Below are 18,713 nucleotides of genomic sequence, written 5' to 3'. Positions count from 1 at the left end.
GTAAAGTCCTCTCTCGACGTACGAAAACCACGCTCTATAAGTCACTCATCATGCCCGTGCTGGTATATGGCGCAGAAGCATGGACAATGACAACATCCGATGAGGCGGCTCTTGGGGTGTTTGAGAGAAAGATTTTGCGGAAGATTTACGGTCCTTTACGCGTTGGCGACGGCGAGTACCGCAGACGATGGAACGATGAGCTGTATGAGCTTTACAACGATATGGACATAGTGCAGCGAATTAAAATACAGCGGCTCCGCTGGCTTGGTCATGTCGTTCGAATGGACACCGACGCTCCAGCTCTGCAAGTATTCAACTCGGAACCCGCTGGTGGTAGCAGAGGAATAGGGAGGCCTCCACTGCGATGGAAAGATCAGGTGGAGAAGGACTTGGCTTCACTTGGCGTTTCCAATTGGCGTCAGTTGGCACAGAGGAGAAACGACTGGCGTGCTTTGCTGAACTCGGCCAAAATCGCTTAGGCGGTTACAGCGCCAAAAAAGAAGAAGAAGGTTAGAATTAGGTTAGCAAAAATAATGGTATTGTAACCTGAGTTGGTAGGACAATAAACGATATCAAATGTATTCTCAAAGAGATTTTCTTGGGTGAAGGGTATAGGCTACAATAATGGTGTGCTAAGCTAAATCCTTTTGGTGCAAGTGTTGCGCTTGAGCAATAGAGGGGGAATGAGAGTGTAGACAGGATGACTATACGGACTAGGAAGTGACTGACGATTAGACAGATGGGCCAAAGCCAGGCTAAGGGGATGCTGCTAAGTTTGAGGAGTCGCAGCAGCGTCCAAGGCTGCGTGGAGAATGTGCGCAGAAGTGGGTGGGACGACTCCACCTGACAGTACCGATTCTTTTTCTTCTCTTTCACCTTACTTTAGTTTTTCTTCGCTCCCACTTAGCATACACTTTCAGGCATGACTTTTTTTTGTTTGTGTAGGCTGGGTGAAAGCAAACCCCCCCCCCCATCCGACGAGCTAGCTGGGGCCAGCAAGCATGCCTGCACGCCGCCCGCCTTACTCGAACACACAGCAGACATAACATTTGAATTGTTGTTTGTATTTAACTGTTGTTGCGATACGTAATCATTATATTTTAGTAATGATATTTCTGCTTCTGAATCTACTAAAAATGATAGTAGTTGATTACTTCCTGGTATATTTAATTTTACAAATATGCTGTGGTTTAAATTTTAATGATATATATTTATTGTGTTCTTAGGGGATCTGGGCTCCGTCAGAGCAGGCACCTTGCCGTTGGAGCGGGGGCTTAGTCGCATCACAACCAGACCTTATCATCGGGTGGTAGTGTAATCGTGTATCTACCTCCGGGTACTGTGCGAATGCACTCCATTTCCTATGGTTCGGTCTGCTTGTGAGCGATGAACAAGAACTGCCGATCCCCTAATCCAGGGTGTTAAGCGACACCGTGCCCATTGGAAGGTTTGCAGCCAGGGGTTTACCANACAAGAACTGCCGATCCCCTAATCCAGGGGGTTAAGCGACACCGTGCCCATTGGAAGGTTTGCAGCCAGGGGTTTACCAGACCGGCTGTATTTTAACGGCGCCTTCGTGACACCGGGCCGCCTCAGGGAGTAACGGTGGCCTTGCTGCGGCATGGGGCGCTGCCGTAGTGGACCGTTTGAATTCCCCTTTTTATGACTTAGACCACTGCGCCTGCCTCGTCGGGTAGGTGGTCGTACGAACAAGATGAACACAAACAAACAAAAACAAAATCAAAAACAAAAACAAAGCCAAAAACCCAATTCTACTTACAAAACTTCCGAGTGGTGGAGGGGATTCGAAACCGATCCCTCTCTTCCGCTCCTCCTTAAACGAGGCGGAATCGACTCGTGGGCAGGGTGGGGCAGCTGCTGCTGCAGGGTGCAGCAAGCGGCAGAGGTCGCAGGAGGCGGAAACCCACCGATCCAAGAAGTCCAGAGCGGGAAGGACGCCTAAGCTCTTTAGCGAGATCGCTAAACAGGCGGGCTCTATCACTCTGGGCGTTTTGGATCCGGGTAAGGAGGACGGACCCATCGCCAGGGAAAACTGGAGGAAGGTGCCGTTGGCCTTATCAGGAGTTTTTATGAGGGTAGTCAGGGAAAACCCGGGGCCACCGCCGCGGTGCAGGAGTGCTGGTTGGCACCAGGGCATGTTCTTGAAGGTGGTGTGCGCCAACGAGCGGTCGGGCTCACTTTACAGGGCGTCAGCAGCGTTGGTCGGGGAGGTGTGGAAGGGAGCCAGACTCGAGGTTGTGGACAAGGGGGACCTTCCCTCGCGTCCGCGTGCTCGGGTCTGGCTTCCCTTGGCACCTTCCTTGCTGAGGGAGGTGGAAGATATCTTCCGCTACTGCAACCCGGACCTTCCAGCGCACAACTGGAAGGCAATCCAGTTTGAGAGTTCCGACGGTGACTTCCGGCAAGCGCTGATGGTACTGAATACGGAATCTCTCAAGTCTCTCGACGAAAAACAGGGAGTCATTTACTATGGCTTCGAGAAGGTAGTCATGAAGGTCTACCAGACTGACTCCAGGGAGATGACGAGCCTGTTCCGGTTGCGCTGGCGGGCGTAAACACAAATGCGGAGGATGCCCCCGTAGGTATGGAGGTCGAATCCGTCTTGTCGGACAGTGACAGCATTGCTTGCCCTCCTTCAACTGCGGGATCGGTCATCTCTGTTGGCCCGCTGTTCGACAGGGCGGAGAAGGAAATCCTCCTTGCGTCCGATTGGGATGGCGCCTGCGGAGGGGTACTGGAGAGGATTTCGGAGGAAGAATATTCTTCAGATCAATCTTCAGCACCCTAAGGCGCCTTGAGCAAGGTGGAGTTGATGTAGTCCTGATCCAGGGGCCGTGGCTGAGCAGCTGCAATAAGATTTCTGGTATCGGGACGAGGGACTACAGACTGGTGGTGCAGCGGGACGCAGGTAGACCTCGATCCTGCATGCTCATCAGGAAGGAACTTAATGCTTTTATTCTGCCTCTTTTCAGCGATGGTGACATTGTGACGGTGAGCCTGGAGGGTGCAACCGGAGAACTCTTGTTGATCTCCGCTTATATGGCGCACGAGGACGGCGTGGAGCCACCTCCGCGCTTAATAAGGAATGCGGTGGCAGAAGCTAGACGCAGGAGGATCCGCGTTGTTATTGGGTCTGACGCGAATTCCCACCATATGATTTGGGGCAGCTCAGACATCAACACTAGAGGTGAGTCACTCTTTAACTTTATTCTAAATGAAAATTTATGTATATGTAATAGGGGGAGCGACCCCACTTTTGTAACGGCAAGTAGAGAAGAGGTTTTAGATATCACGCTGGCCTCTTTTGATATAATGTCCCGTATATCTGGCTGGAGAGTCCTTAGTGACCACTCCTTCTCCGATCATTGGTACATACAATACGCTTTGGACGAAGCGCGTCCTAAGCACAAACCTTACAGGAATCTGAGGAGAACCAACTGGGACTCATACTGCAGAAGTCTGCAGGAAAAGCTTCCGGTTGCGCCCGTGAGGGGCGAGACCTGGACTGAAAGCGAAATTGACGAATTAATTGGTGTGTTCACCACCTCGTGTAAAAGGGCCATTAATATGTCTCGTCCCCTGAGTTACTGCAAAGGTAAGAGCAAACCGGTCTGGTGATCGGAGGAGCTCTCCGATGTTAGGGCCTCGAGCAGAGGCCTTTTCAATAGGGCCAGGAAGAGTAAATTAGCTTCCGACTGGGCACTGTATAAGATTGGGCTTGGGATATATAAGTCCGAGATTAGGAAAGCGAAGAGGACGTCATGGAGACTGTTCTGCGAAAGCGTGGAGGGCTGCCAGGAGTGTTCAAGGTTTAGGCGAGTTCTCTGTAAGAATCCCGCTCCACTGGGATACATCAGGGATGAGGGCGGCGGATGGGCAATGAGCAGCGAGGAGTCTCTTCGGATGCTCATTTCCCCTGCAACCCGGATCCGGGAGGAATGCGGTTGGGGACGTCGATGCCCGAGACGAATGTCTCGGAATTCCTAACCGTGGATCGCCTTCTGTGGGCCATTAGCTCGTTCAAGCTCTTTAAGGCCCCGGGCCCGATGGCATAATACCGGCCCAACTGCAGAAGTGTCATGCCGCTGCTTGATGCCCACTTTCGAGGGCTGTTTGGCTAAGGGTCATGTTCCGGTGCCTTGGAGGGTGGTCAGAGTGGTGTTTATTCCCAAGGCGGGTAAAGCCTCTCATGTATCACCCAGGGATTTCAGGCCGATAAGTCTCTCCTCGTTTCTTTTGAAGACGCTGGAGTGGCTGATCGATCTGCATTTAAGGAGCCGGATCCTCAGAGAGCGCCTTTCCTTAGATCAGCATGCTTAAAAATATTGAAAATATTGAGCAATCCTTCTCGCAGAAGGAATTTGCGGTCGGTGCCTTCCTTGATATCGAAGGGGCTTTTAACAATGTTTTGCCTGAGGCTTAGTTAACTCCCTAAATAAGCTAGGGGTCGGAGCCGACCTTGTCAGGTTTATTTACCGCTTGCTTTGCAATAGAACTGTCGCGGCAGAGTGGGGCAGCGCTCCTATCCGGAGGAGTATGACTAGAGGTACACCGCAAGGGGGAGTTTTCTCGACGTTGCTTTGGGTCGTTGTAATCAATGACCTGCTGGTGTCTCTGGAAAGAAGTGACTGTCGGGTGGTTGCCTATGCCGATGATGTAGAATTGATAACAAAAGGAAAGTTTCCGGAAACACTGTTTGAGCTTATGCAGGGTTACTTGAGGTTGGTTGAGAACTGGGCTTTTAGCTGCGGGCTGGGTGTAAATTCCAGCAAAACGGAGCTTGTTCTCTTTACTAGGAGGTATAAGATACCGAATTGCCGTCTTCCCTCAATGGGTGGTCTTCCTCTAATGCTCTCTGACAGGGTGAAGTACTTGGGCAAGCGCTGGGGCCTTTCGCCGAAGGTAGTGCATTTGCTTTATGAAACTATTATCAAGCCAATCTTATTATATAGGGTACACGTCTGGTGGAACGCACTTGACAAGGCCTACATCGTCAAGCAGCTGGAGAAGGTGAAAAAAGCTGTCTTAATTGGAATCAGTGGGACACTTCGAAGCACACCTACTCTTGCGCTTAATGCCATGTTAAATGTTGTGCTTATAGATATAGCTGGCAGGGTTGCCGCTGCGCGTGCCCAAGTAAGGCTAAGACGGGTGGACTTCAAGTTCACCTCAAGCCATGGGCACTCCAGAATTCGAAGACTTCGGGTACCTACCGACTCGGAGAGACCATTGCACGCCGGTTCCGGGTCCGAATGGATCTTTACCACCCACATCCCGGCGAGGGGAGACTGGGAGGGGTGCAGTATCTGGAATCGAGGACCTGTAAACTTATTTATAGATGGATCGAAGCTGGATGGGAAGGTTGGCGGAGGTGTCTTCTGCGAAGAGCTCTCCATCAACCTGAAAGTTAGGTTACCTGATCACTGTAGTGTTTTCCAGGCTGAGGTGGCCGCGATAAAAGAGGCTTCGGATTGGTTGCTCTCTAGTGTAACATCTGTCTAGGAGGTTAATATTTATTCTGACAGCCGCAGCCATCAGGGCTCTTGGCTCCCTGATGGTGAGTTCGAAAACGGTGAAGGAGTGTTTGACTTCCCTATCGACCGCGTCTGATTATTTCGCTATTAAGCTTATTTGGGTTCCAGGTCACAGCGAAATCGCTGGCAACTGCAAGGCTGATAAGCTTGCAAGACAGGGAACCCTCGAGGAATTACTTTCGGATAGGGAGGGTCCCTGACCTCGTGTGGTCTGCTTCTGGACAGATGGGCGTTTAGTCAGCTCATAGAGCGCTGGGCGAGTGGCAAAGTCTTTCTGGCCACGGGTGGACCGGGGGCGGTCTGGGGAGCTCTTGCAAGCTGCATCTCTAACTATTGGTGGGAGTGTTTACTGGTCACTGTGTGATTGGTAACCATGTTGTAAGGCTGAATGTTGCGGATAACCCTTACTGCACCAGATGCATGGAGGATGATGAGGTGGAATCATCTTAACATCTGCTGGTGCCCCACCTTTGCGAGCCTAAGGTTCAAGCACCTTGGGTTGCACTTTTTTCACACTCCCGATGAGCTCTCGGGAGTGGATATCAGTCGACTGAAGAGCGTTTCTCCGGCAAAAAGCCATAGGTGTCGTCTTTCTCCCATAGCTTCCTCCCTCTTTCCCCTACCCTCCCTGCGTCCCTTTTTTTCCTCCCCCCTCTGAGGGCATCACAACGGACAGCTTAGTCGAGTCCAAGTGTGCCTCCACTTGCGGAGGCAGCCCGCTTACCTAACCTAACCTAACCTAGGGGCTCTGGTTGGTTTTCCGGACTTTGTGCCGTTGCTAAACGGACATTGTTGTTTGGATTTTATGGTTGATAGCTACTGCGTCCTCCTCTTGATCTATTACATCTTTTATATTGGTTATTATTATAGCGTCCTCTATTATTATAATAATTGTTGTTTCCATAACTTCCGCGTCCACGGGAGTGATTGCGATTGTTATAGTTGTATTTTCCTCTACTATTGTTATTCCAATATTGGTTCGTTCTTTTATTGTTCTTGTTTAGGAACATTATTGTGTTTTGCTGCCCAGTTGTTTCTGTGCAGCTATTGACAAATTTTAAGACGGCCTCATTCCTATTATTCAAATTGCCTGCCTCCATTACCAATTTGACCTTTTCGTTAGTGCAATTTTTGGTCATCGCCTTGACCGCTGCTTGTGTGCTGTATTTATTGGCAAAATCTGTTCCCAAGCCATCACTAATGTATGCATTTTCTAATGCCCTAGTCAGATCTTCTATTTCTTTTGTATGGGCATTGGCTGTCTTACCTTGCTGCCTTATGTTCATCAATTTAGCAGTTATTACTTCAACTGATTCGCATTTGACTGCTATTTTCAGTTTATTATTTGATCTATTGTGCTTTCGTTACTTATTAGGTTTCTAGTAGCCCCTTTTAGCTTGGACTTTATCAAGGTTATCGCTATGATCACGTTGTCTTCCTTAATTAATTGCCCCAGTTCCAACGCGTCCAAGAAACTGCGCATTTTCTGCTTTACCGTCAAACTCTGGTATGAGTCGCGCGGCATTACTAAGAAACTCTACGGCCGTCTGCGGCATTGTGTTGGTGTCCTCAATCTTTTTACTTTCTTTAGTATTGTCTATGTTGCTATCTGAGTCTTTACTACTACTGTCGTCTAGCTGCGGTATTGAATCCAAATCTATTTCAATTTGTTTTTCTAGCTTAATTGAAATATTTTGCTCTATACCAAATTTTAATGAGTTTTTATTGATTTCTCTTTGAGATCGTTAAATGTTTCGTTGGCTAGTTTTTGATGCCTTGTCGTAAAACGACTGTTATAAGCGTTAATTATGCATCTAATGTTTTCTACGCTGTTATGCAAGATTTTTAGATGTTTTAATACAGTATTTCTATGTATTGAACGATTTAGGGTGAGGCACTTGAGTGATTTTAAAAAGATATTTTTCTGTATTTTAATTTTTTCAACAACAGTTTCCCATGGGCTCATTATATCTCTTCAATCGAGGCGACTCTTTTTAGATATTTTTTCTTTATACCGCCTTTATGCGATTGGTATAGATCGTAGGCAGATTTTGTCAGAACAATTGTTAAAAGAATAATTAGCAAAATGTTAGTTGCTTTTGGCGTTTCTATTATTTCGATCTCATTTACAACGTTGCCGTTGTTATCGGCGACTTTTGATTCTGTCTTCCCCATTATATTTTCCTAAAACAAAGGGATAAAAAAAAGTTATTTTTATTTTTTTTTATTTAATTTCTTATACCTCTAACAAACAATGTATTGGCTTCTTCAACACTTACATATGCGTCTATGCAGTTTAAGTTTATGTTCTCTAACGCTTTGACTATTTTCCTAATTTCTCTAAGTATGTACTGATCTACATCTTGTCCTTCCTCGCACAATGTAATTTTAAAAGTATACGTTTTATTATTTGGCCTTGTTGCCAGTTTAATCATTATATTCTTCTTTTATCTTGAATATACAAGTATTTTAAATTTATTTCAGTCTCTACACATAACATTTTGACACAAATCTACCTTTTTAGTTACCTTTTATTAAACATTTTCGAAAAATTTTAAAGGTAAATTATTTACAATAATTTCATTTGTAATACCTATCGTCCCTATGTGTGACACTAAATTACATGTTTGATTTCCTTGAAAACTGCGTTTTCGCAACGGTTGCAAGAGAAATCTAAAAATATTATTTTTTTTTTTTCTTTTTTTATTTTATTTTTTTACATTGGGTGCTTATTCAGCACTCCTTTGCTGGACGTCTTCTTTCTGCCTGCCAATTCCTTTTCCGGTTCCAGCAACTCCTTAAAGATCTCCTTCAGCTCTTCTGGGGTGTGCTTCCTTTGGACTTCTTCTTTTAGATGCGCCCGCCGCCGTAGCTGTTTATTCCTTTTTCCACCTCTTCTTCTAGGTGGACGCACGATCGGTATTGCCGTTTTCTTTTCTTGTTGTCGTTGTTGTTGCTCTTTAATTTGTTGTCACCGTTGCCTTGCCCTGTATTCTTGAATGGACAACGGCCGTGGTCCCGCACCAGGATCTTTGAGCGTTTCTTGTAGCGACTTTACAATTTATAGCCCCAACACGTTGGTTTCAGCGCTAATTTATGTTGATTCAGTTTCAAACATGCAACATGTTGATTTCAGCGCGTGAGTATAGTATGCCTATATGGACGCCGTTTTACACACACAGCACGTTGACTCCGTAGATGATGATTGTCATCTTGGTTGTTCGTTTGTGACGTTGATGTTGGTACTAGCATACACTTCACTTTGTTACACTATATTATGTCCAACTTTCAATCACATATTTATATATTTTTCTTTTCACTGTTCATCTCACTGGCACGATCGCCATGATGTGACAACGTTCTTGATTTAAGCTTTAAATGCAACTGAACTTTATTCATCACATATTTTGTTGTGTTGCAACTATGTCAGCGTATAACAATGGTTAGAGTAATCGATTAACCACAAGAGACCTTTTTTGTAGAGCGTTCAATTTCCTATAGAAATAATTGAAACTCATTTGACAATAATTATTTTTTAGTTAGTCACAAAATTCAAAACAAAAAGTTATTTTCCTAAAATTACTTCACTCTTTGACCTTGAATATCTTTTAAATGGTTAGATTAATGAAAAGAGTATATGAGACCATTTTTGTAGAGCGTTCAATTTCCTATAAATATTGACGATGCAATAGGGATGGCAAAGTCGACTTCGACTTTCGACCAAAATCGACTTTTTACTCCTGAAAGTCGAATTTTAGTGATCGACTTTCAGTTTATGGAAGTCGACTGAAGTCGACTTTTCACTTTCGACTCTCGACTTTTTTTTTAATTTATTTGCCAATGAAAACTGATCTTCCAACAAGCTCGCGGAGTGATGGTTGGTCGTATTTAAAAAAAAATTGTCAATAAAACTGAAGTGAAATGTGAAAAGTGTGGTAGCGAAATGAATTTTAATGACAGTACAACAGTACAAATCATTTAAGAGCAGCGCATAAAATTATTATACGAAAACAAATTCCTGAAATTTGTTTATCGTTTGTCTCCACAATCTTCAGTTAATAATGAGGTAAGATAAACATATAACAGACAGTCTTTGGTTCGAATTTGACCAATCCGTAAGGTACAAAATTTTAAACACCGTTAAAAACGTTGCTGGTAGGATTCCAGTTAATATGCGACATTAGTCGTGTGGATAGTCCCAATCTACTAGCTGTCTGGGCTACTCCCATATTTATCCATGCTTATAAAGTGGCACTTATATTTCTACCAATACCCGCCAATTCTGTTCCATCGGAAAGGCCACATTTTTCAAAAAGTTGTCCGTAATTACCAAATATCGATGCAAAAAATTTTTAGAATTTTTTTTTTTTTTTGAGAATTTAAAACTTTTTTCAAAAATTTTCATGCTGTATAACTGGAAAAATTTTCCAAATTTTTAAAAATCCTTGAGTGTCTGTTATTTTTACCTAGCATTGAATTTCACTAAATTACAGATTATTCTAAAGACCACTGGTAAATCATGATATTTTTGGCGTATTCTGACTCCTATATTTATAGCTAATATATGAGTTAAATGCAGAGTATACTGAATACATTTTCTTTTTATTAAAAAAGTCGAAAAAATTCGAACAAAGTCGACTTTTCTTCGTGGATCGGTCGACTTTTAAAGTCGACTGTACAGAGTAGATCGAAAAGTCGAAAGTCGACTTTCTAGTGAAGTCGAACAACCCTACGATGCAACTGGTTTAACGATCTATTGGTGATAAAATATGACCATTTTTATATGAGACTAAATTGAAAATGGAAAACTATGATGAGCATAATCTTCCCGTTAATATTAAGAGCTCAGATTCGGTAAGTACTTTCTAGAGGTACCCAGGAACTAGTTTTCGTGTGTCCGATCCAAAAAAAATACTTGATTTATTTTGATCCACCCTATTGTACATACATATTTATGTATATAATTACGCATAAAAACCCTGCTGCTAGGTTATATTAAAAGCAGCAACACGCATCCATCTATGACATAGATTCTATGTATATCGCAAAGCTCGAAAACAGCTGAACCGATTTTTTCGAAATTGCGGACACCTGCTGCAGACGTTCAAAAGATGGTTATAGGCTAACAAAAATCTTGATATGCAAAAGGGGCGTGGAACCTCCCATACAAACCGACTTTTTCATACTCCATATCTCTGGAAATGTGCATGGTAGATTTCTGCAACTTGTTTTGGAGATATATGAAATCGATCGCATACTTTTGGAGAAAAATTTACTGCATATATCTGGAAGTGTTCATGGAAGAGTCCTGGAACTGGGTATTGGCGTGTATGAAATCGATCGTATACTATTGGAGAAAAATTGGACCTATTTCAAAAGGGGGCGTGGCACCCCCCTATCAAACCGAATTTTTCATACTGCATATGTCTGGAAGAGTTTATGGTAAAGTATTGGAACTTGGTATGGAGATATATGAAATCCATGGCATACTCTTGGAGGAAAATTTGAGTTATTGGAAAAGGGGGCGTGGCACCTTCTATAAAAACCGTATTTCATACTGCATATCTCTGGAAATGTTCATGGTATAGTACTGGAACTTGGTGTGGGGATATATAATATCAATCACACATGCTTGCAGAAAAATTGGAGCTTTTGAAAAAGAGGGCGTGGTCCCTCTTATACAACCCGAATATTTCATACTGCATATTTCTGGAAGCGTTCATGGTGAAATTTTTGAACTTGGTACGAAAATATATGAAAACAATCACATGCTCATGGAGAAAAATTAGAGTTATTGGAAAAGGGGCCTGGACCTCATATACAAACCGAATTTTCATACTGTATATCTCTGGAAATGTTCATGGTAGAGTACTGGAAGTTGGTATGGAGCTACTATGTATATGAAATCAATCGCATACTCTTGAGAAGAATTGGAGCTATTGTAAAAGGGCGTAGGCCCTTCCATACAATACAAATTTTTCATATTGCATTTCTCTGAAAGTGTTCATGGTACAGCACTGGTACTGGGTATGGAGATACATATATGAATTCAATCGCATACTCATGAATAAAAATTCGGACTATTTGAAAAGGGGCGTGGCGCCTCCCATATAAACCGAATTTTTCATAATAAGTATCTCTGGAAGTGTTTATGGTAGAGTACTGGAACTTTATACCGGCGTGGCAAGTCCCATACAAATACGGTTGCCAGACGTACTAATTTTATCAGTACAGCACTGATTTTTCAACTTTCGTACTGGTTTTATTCATTCCTTCAATCAGTACGCTAATGTCCTGCTTTTTTTAAATTTGCACTGATTTGTACTGATTTTTCAATTCTGAGCAATCAATTTTGTAATAAGGTTCTTCCCACTGAGCTTGGTACGCGGTAACTCGGTGATCGATCATTTTTTTCCATGTATTTTGTTTGATTTTTACATAACGTTGCAACTTTCTTAAAATTTGCTGTAAAAAGTAAGAAAATAATTTAATTATAGTTGACTTGTTTTCGGTAATGTTTGATATGCGCAAGAAATTAATATAAAAGAGCAATCGTTTAATGGGCATATTGCGGGTCATTATCTACCAGGGGGCTCCCGTTTTTTGTCGAGTGTTGTTAGTTATCTCGAAAATAACTTTCAGTTTAATAACAACATATTTGAATAATTGAATGGCTTTGCCTACAACTTACAATTCGTTTTTCTCAATTTACTGACTCAATTTAGATACTCTTTTTGGCGAATTCTTAGTCTTTCAAAGTTTTTGCGCAGTTGAAAAAATAATTTAAGCCACGAGGAAATACGGATTAAATAGAGGTCTCTTTCCACAGTTTGAATAAATATGTAATTTTGTTTTTTTAATAACACGTTCAAACGAAGCACCTGAGAGGAACTAACTTAAATATAAAGTTCCCGGCGAAAAGAGAGAAACCGACTTCTAATTAAAATTTTAGAAAGTGAACTTCAAATTAAAAGAAATATTAAAATATGTATAATGTTTAGAGTTCATTGACTATTTAAACACTGAAAGTGGAAATGATCTCATTATTGCTATTAAAAAATGTCATGTACATAAAATAATTTATTGGCTCCTGTAATATTATAAAGGTATCTCGTACTACATGTTAATGTGTATACTCATATTAAAATTAATAACATTTTTATTTTTATGAACAACATTTTATTTATAAACGGGTAAGGCTTCCTCAAATGGGCCCCGAATTCAGCAAGATTAATATTTTTCAATGATATTCAGGCAGCGTCGAGTTTTGTAGTCGAAAAGTCCACTGTGTAAATTCTGTTGCAAAATTCCAAATAGTTTTTTTTTTATCAACAATTGAAAATTTTTGCAGTGTTTTGGAAATTTTTATTTTTCTTTGAAAGTAAGTGTCCGAATGAAAATAATTTCTTGAGTGCAGATTTAGAAAACATTAAACTATACAATGAAATTATTTGCGTTACAAAATTTTTTTTTTGCTTTTCTTGGTAATAATAGTTTAATCTTGGTAAATTCGGGGCCCACTTGAAGAAGCCTTACCCATACCAAAATTATTAAAAACAAGTACTCTGGCATTTCAAAGTATTATCTGCTACTTACATTCATAATTCTGCTTGGAATAAAAGTGTACTGAAAAGTACTGATTTTTATAGCATGCAAAAGTCTAATGTACTGATTTCGCGCCAAAAAAATCTGGCAACCCTACATACAAATCGAATTTTTCTTATTGCATATCTCTAGAATTGTTCTTGGTAGAGTACTGGAACTTGGTGTGGAGATATATGAAATTAATCGCATAGTCATGGAGAATATATAGAGCTATTGGAAAAGGGAGCGTGGCACCCAACATACAAGCTGGATTTCACACTGCATATCTCTGGAAGTGTTCATCGTACAGTACTGGAACTTCGTATGGAGATATATGAAATCAATCCTATACTCATGGAGAAAAATGGGCTCTTTGAAAAGAGGGCATGGCAAAGTACAAACGTACNAATGGGCATATTGCGGGTCATTATCTACCAGGGGGCTCCCGTTTTTTGTCGAGTGTTGTTAGTTATCTCGAAAATAACTTTCAGTTTAATAACAACATATTTGAATAATTGAATGGCTTTGCCTACAACTTACAATTCGTTTTTCTCAATTTACTGACTCAATTTAGATACTCTTTTTGGCGAATTCTTAGTCTTTCAAAGTTTTTGCGCAGTTGAAAAAATAATTTAAGCCACGAGGAAATACGGATTAAATAGAGGTCTCTTTCCACAGTTTGAATAAATATGTAATTTTGTTTTTTTAATAACACGTTCAAACGAAGCACCTGAGAGGAACTAACTTAAATATAAAGTTCCCGGCGAAAAGAGAGAAACCGACTTCTAATTAAAATTTTAGAAAGTGAACTTCAAATTAAAAGAAATATTAAAATATGTATAATGTTTAGAGTTCATTGACTATTTAAACACTGAAAGTGGAAATGATCTCATTATTGCTATTAAAAAATGTCATGTACATAAAATAATTTATTGGCTCCTGTAATATTATAAAGGTATCTCGTACTACATGTTAATGTGTATACTCATATTAAAATTAATAACATTTTTATTTTTATGAACAACATTTTATTTATAAACGGGTAAGGCTTCCTCAAATGGGCCCCGAATTCAGCAAGATTAATATTTTTCAATGATATTCAGGCAGCGTCGAGTTTTGTAGTCGAAAAGTCCACTGTGTAAATTCTGTTGCAAAATTCCAAATAGTTTTTTTTTTATCAACAATTGAAAATTTTTGCAGTGTTTTGGAAATTTTTATTTTTCTTTGAAAGTAAGTGTCCGAATGAAAATAATTTCTTGAGTGCAGATTTAGAAAACATTAAACTATACAATGAAATTATTTGCGTTACAAAATTTTTTTTTTGCTTTTCTTGGTAATAATAGTTTAATCTTGGTAAATTCGGGGCCCACTTGAAGAAGCCTTACCCATACCAAAATTATTAAAAACAAGTACTCTGGCATTTCAAAGTATTATCTGCTACTTACATTCATAATTCTGCTTGGAATAAAAGTGTACTGAAAAGTACTGATTTTTATAGCATGCAAAAGTCTAATGTACTGATTTCGCGCCAAAAAAATCTGGCAACCCTACATACAAATCGAATTTTTCTTATTGCATATCTCTAGAATTGTTCTTGGTAGAGTACTGGAACTTGGTGTGGAGATATATGAAATTAATCGCATAGTCATGGAGAATATATAGAGCTATTGGAAAAGGGAGCGTGGCACCCAACATACAAGCTGGATTTCACACTGCATATCTCTGGAAGTGTTCATCGTACAGTACTGGAACTTCGTATGGAGATATATGAAATCAATCCTATACTCATGGAGAAAAATGGGCTCTTTGAAAAGAGGGCATGGCAAAGTACAAACGTACTGACTTTTACTTATCGTTGAATGTGTATATAATTCTTTTGTAGGCATGTTTGTTAGTGAATTTCTAAACGGCTGGAGGGATTTTAACAAAGTTTTGTGTGTGTTTGAGTGGGTCTCTGTTAGTTTCACAATTTAACCCGCCAGTTGGCGCTGGAGTTGAGTTATTACTAAACATCTTTTTTATAATCCGAATTGGCGAATATTCAAAACATGTATTGAAACTGTAAAGGCAGTCCAATTGCAAATGAAGAGCTGCCAGGTGATGCTGAGGTCGAGTTATTACTAAAATTCGACAAGTTAGAAAAGGTGCCGTGAATATGATTTTATCAGTACAGTACTGATTTTTCAACTCTTGTACTGATTTTATTCAGTTCTTCAATCAGTATGCTAATGTCCTGATTTTGCAAATTTTGTACTGATTTGTACTGAATTTTCAATTCAAACGAAAAACTTTAGGATTTTCTTAAGGTTTTTACATGACGTTGTGAAAATTGCAGATAGAGCCCTCGATAATAGGTTTGTTCCACAAGCTACTCGAAGTAACTTCGAGTTACACATACGCGTTCCACAATTAAGTTTTAGAGTTTCTTTGATATACGCTCACAGTTTGAAATTTGCTCGAGTTTTTCTACAAGTAGCCTCTTATTAGCGAAATCTTAGCCTTTCAAAGTTTTTGCGTAGCTGAAAAAATTAATTTAAGCCATGAGGAATTATAGATGAAGTTCTTAAATAATGGTACTTTTCTACAGTTTGAAAAAATATATAATTTATTTCTTTTTTTTCAATACCACACTCAAACGAAGCAGCTGAGAGGATCTTAAGTATAAAGTTAACTTCCTGGCGCAAAGAAAGAAACCGCCTTCTAATTAAAAATTTTTAAAGTGAACTGCATATTAAAAGTAATTTTAAATTGAAAAATATAGAATTCTTTGACTATTTAAAGACTGAAGATGGAAATGATCTCATTATTGCTATTCAAAAATGCCGTAAATATAATGATGTGTACACTCGTGTTAAAATGAATAAACCTTTTCTTATGAACTATATTTTATTTACATACCAAAATATTGCTAAAAACAACTACTCTGGCGTTTTGAAGTATTATCTGATACTTACATTCATAATTTTGCTTTGAATAAAAATGTGCTGAAAAGTACTGATTTGTTAGCAGGAAAAAGTCTAATAAACTGATTTCGCGCATAAAAAATCTGGCGACCCTAGCCGTGAATGTCAGACTAAATCGACCTATTGAACCATTGAGTATATCGAACTCTCGTGTGTTACGATTGGCCCAATGGATGTGATTTGCCAACATTATTATGCGGTAAAGCTTCATTCGGAGACCCCAGGGTTGAGTTGTGCAGTGGTAAATCTCAAATCACCACCTGTCGAAATACTTTAAAAGCCAGTTTCATGAGAGCAGTTTAATGAAAATTTATTTTTGAATTTAATATGGAACCTGATAGAAAAAAATAATTTTTCACTTAAATTGTTTTCATGAAACTAGCTTTTAAGGTATTTCATCTGAAATAAGTCTTTGTATGTACATACATATATAAGATTTCTGTTGAACAATGTTTTGAAATTGCCACCAACTATAAGATAAGTTTCTAGGGCAGATTCACTATAGATCCGATCATTGTTGCCCCCAGAGAACTTCTTCATAAACATAATACTTTCGTTAGGCTAATTAAGGTGGCAAACGACCACCAAGACATAATCTTAGCCGATGAATGTGCCAATGGAAATCATAAACGTGGACTGTTGGAGAAAATGTTGGACCAAAATGTTTAAACTAAAAATCCAATTTTGGGCAGGACGAGGTTCGCAATAAGAGGTCTTTGATTGCTCATCATAGGCCATTTTATAAAAAATGGAGAAATTCTTTTGAATAGTCTCCAATTTGAAGGTTGAGCATTGAAGAGAACAAGCGCAGTTGAAAATCTGCTGAATACAAAAACAAAATTGATATTAGCACAGCTCCTTCACTTACATACAACGTTTTTCCACATTACCGTTTCTGGTAATATTTTTTTAATACCGCTTTCCTATTTCTTCTTGAATATTCTTCCCACTGTTTCTTAACCTTTACTTTAAGTTTTTTGAAATTATTGCACATTTGCATTACGCTTGTTAATTCTAAATTTGCCATGGTCACCTGCACTTAAGACGTTTTTCCACTCACTACTGACTTTGGAGCGGAGGTTAATGTCCGAAAACTGATGGAAATTATAATACGCGAGAGTATTTTTAACGGTAATCTGCGAAAAAACTAGTTTTGAGTGAATTGATGCTTACAACGTTATTCGCGGCGACCATTCATTTGTGTAACGAATCGAACATTGAACCAAAAATTTTCGTAGCTTTTGGGCTGGGGCTGGATTATTGCATTTGCATGGATCTCATCTGCCTATCGAGCTAATTGCTTCATTCGGATTATTCCCTAATGTCCTTCCTTCTTGTAGAAGATGGAGAATTTTTTGCGGCAAGGTTCGAGGAATAACAATGTGATTGACATCTGTGTGTAAGCATAACATATTTTCGATTAAGGTTAAAGCAAATCTCCGATTAAAATACGGCAAAATATTATGATCACATTGGGTGATTTTTCTGGCCAACCATTGGATACATAGTGCAGGACCTTTTTTAATAAAACGTCTTTTTCGATGCTTTCTTGGATGACTTCTTTCCATGATGACGGCCCAACCTAGTAACCTATTTTTTGTCATCAAAGGCAGATGCTTGCTCGGATTGAAAATAGTTACCAACGGCACATGGTCTGTGATGAGATTAAATTTTCTTCCGTATAGGTACTGATTAAATCGCTTTACTCCGAAGACTACTGCTAACCCTTCCTTTTAAATTTGACTGTACTTGGCTAGGTGCTTATCCAGTGTTTTGGATGCAAAAGCGATCGGCCGCTCGCTGCCATCTTATTGGATATGCCATAGTACTGCACCAATACCGAAGCAAGATGCATCGGTAGCGAGGACTAAGGGTAGGTCTTCATTAAAGTGAGCTAGTTGCGTAGTATTTAAAATATGATGTAAGAATTTGGATTAGTGGTGCAGCTAGCTGTGAGTAGTTAGGAATGAAGTTGTGATAATAGTTCACTTTTCCCAAAAACGCCTCAAGCTCTCGCAGATGAGCAGAAGGCTTGAGATCTTTTACTGCTGGCAGTCCTGACTGGTCAGGTAGAACCCTATTGGCGCTTATGCGATGGCGTAAGTACTGTATTTCATTTTGAAGGAAAGAACATTTCTCTCTTTTACATCTGATTCAATTGTCTTGTAGTATTTTTAGAATTTGTTCTACTCGGCTTAAATGTTGCTTGATTGTTGGCGCTGTGAAAATTATATCGTCTAAATAGTCCCCGCATCCCTCTATACCATTTAGAAGTTGTTCTAAGTAACGTTGGAATATAGCTGGTGAGCTTGCCATACGGTAAGGTAACCGTTCGTATTGAAATAGACCAAGGGGCGTGTTTACAACCATAAATTTTTTCGAAGGCTCGTCTAACATCATTGTCCGTCCTTTAAATCAATTTTTGTAAAATGCTTACCGTGGCGATTTGAGTGCTAACGGCTTGTTTAAAATCGCCACAAAAACGTAATGCACCATCTGGCTTGGGCGCAATCACAATGGGAGATGCCCAATTACTAAATTTGATGGTTTTCCAAATACCTGCTTTTGTAAGTCTATCTGCTTCAGCTTTGAATTTAGCTATTTGGGCAAA

At 40.1% G+C, this 18,713-nt stretch overlaps 1 protein-coding gene across 3 annotated transcripts in view; it reads right to left on the bottom strand.

Moving 5' to 3' along the window:
* Positions 1-18,713, bottom strand: part of PlexA (plexin A) — a 158,739-nt gene that overhangs the window by 12,853 nt on the left and 127,173 nt on the right. The window contains exon 5 of one of the 3 annotated variants that reach the window (XM_017610725.1): positions 7,647-7,739. The exons of the other annotated variants lie outside the window; for them this stretch is intronic. Coding sequence (XP_017466214.1) covers positions 7,730-7,739 — 10 coding nt within the window. The 3' untranslated portion in view covers positions 7,647-7,729. Of the gene's footprint in view, positions 1-7,646; positions 7,740-18,713 lie in introns of those variants that run through there. 3 annotated transcript variants of the gene reach the window in all.

The sequence above is a fragment of the Rhagoletis zephyria genome, unplaced genomic scaffold, assembly GCF_001687245.7.
Source record: "Rhagoletis zephyria isolate East Lansing unplaced genomic scaffold, Rhagoletis_zephyria_1.1 Rzeph_scaffold_00335, whole genome shotgun sequence".
NCBI classification, from domain to species: domain Eukaryota; kingdom Metazoa; phylum Arthropoda; class Insecta; order Diptera; family Tephritidae; genus Rhagoletis; species Rhagoletis zephyria.
This window is presented reverse-complemented; position numbering and strand designations above follow the sequence as displayed.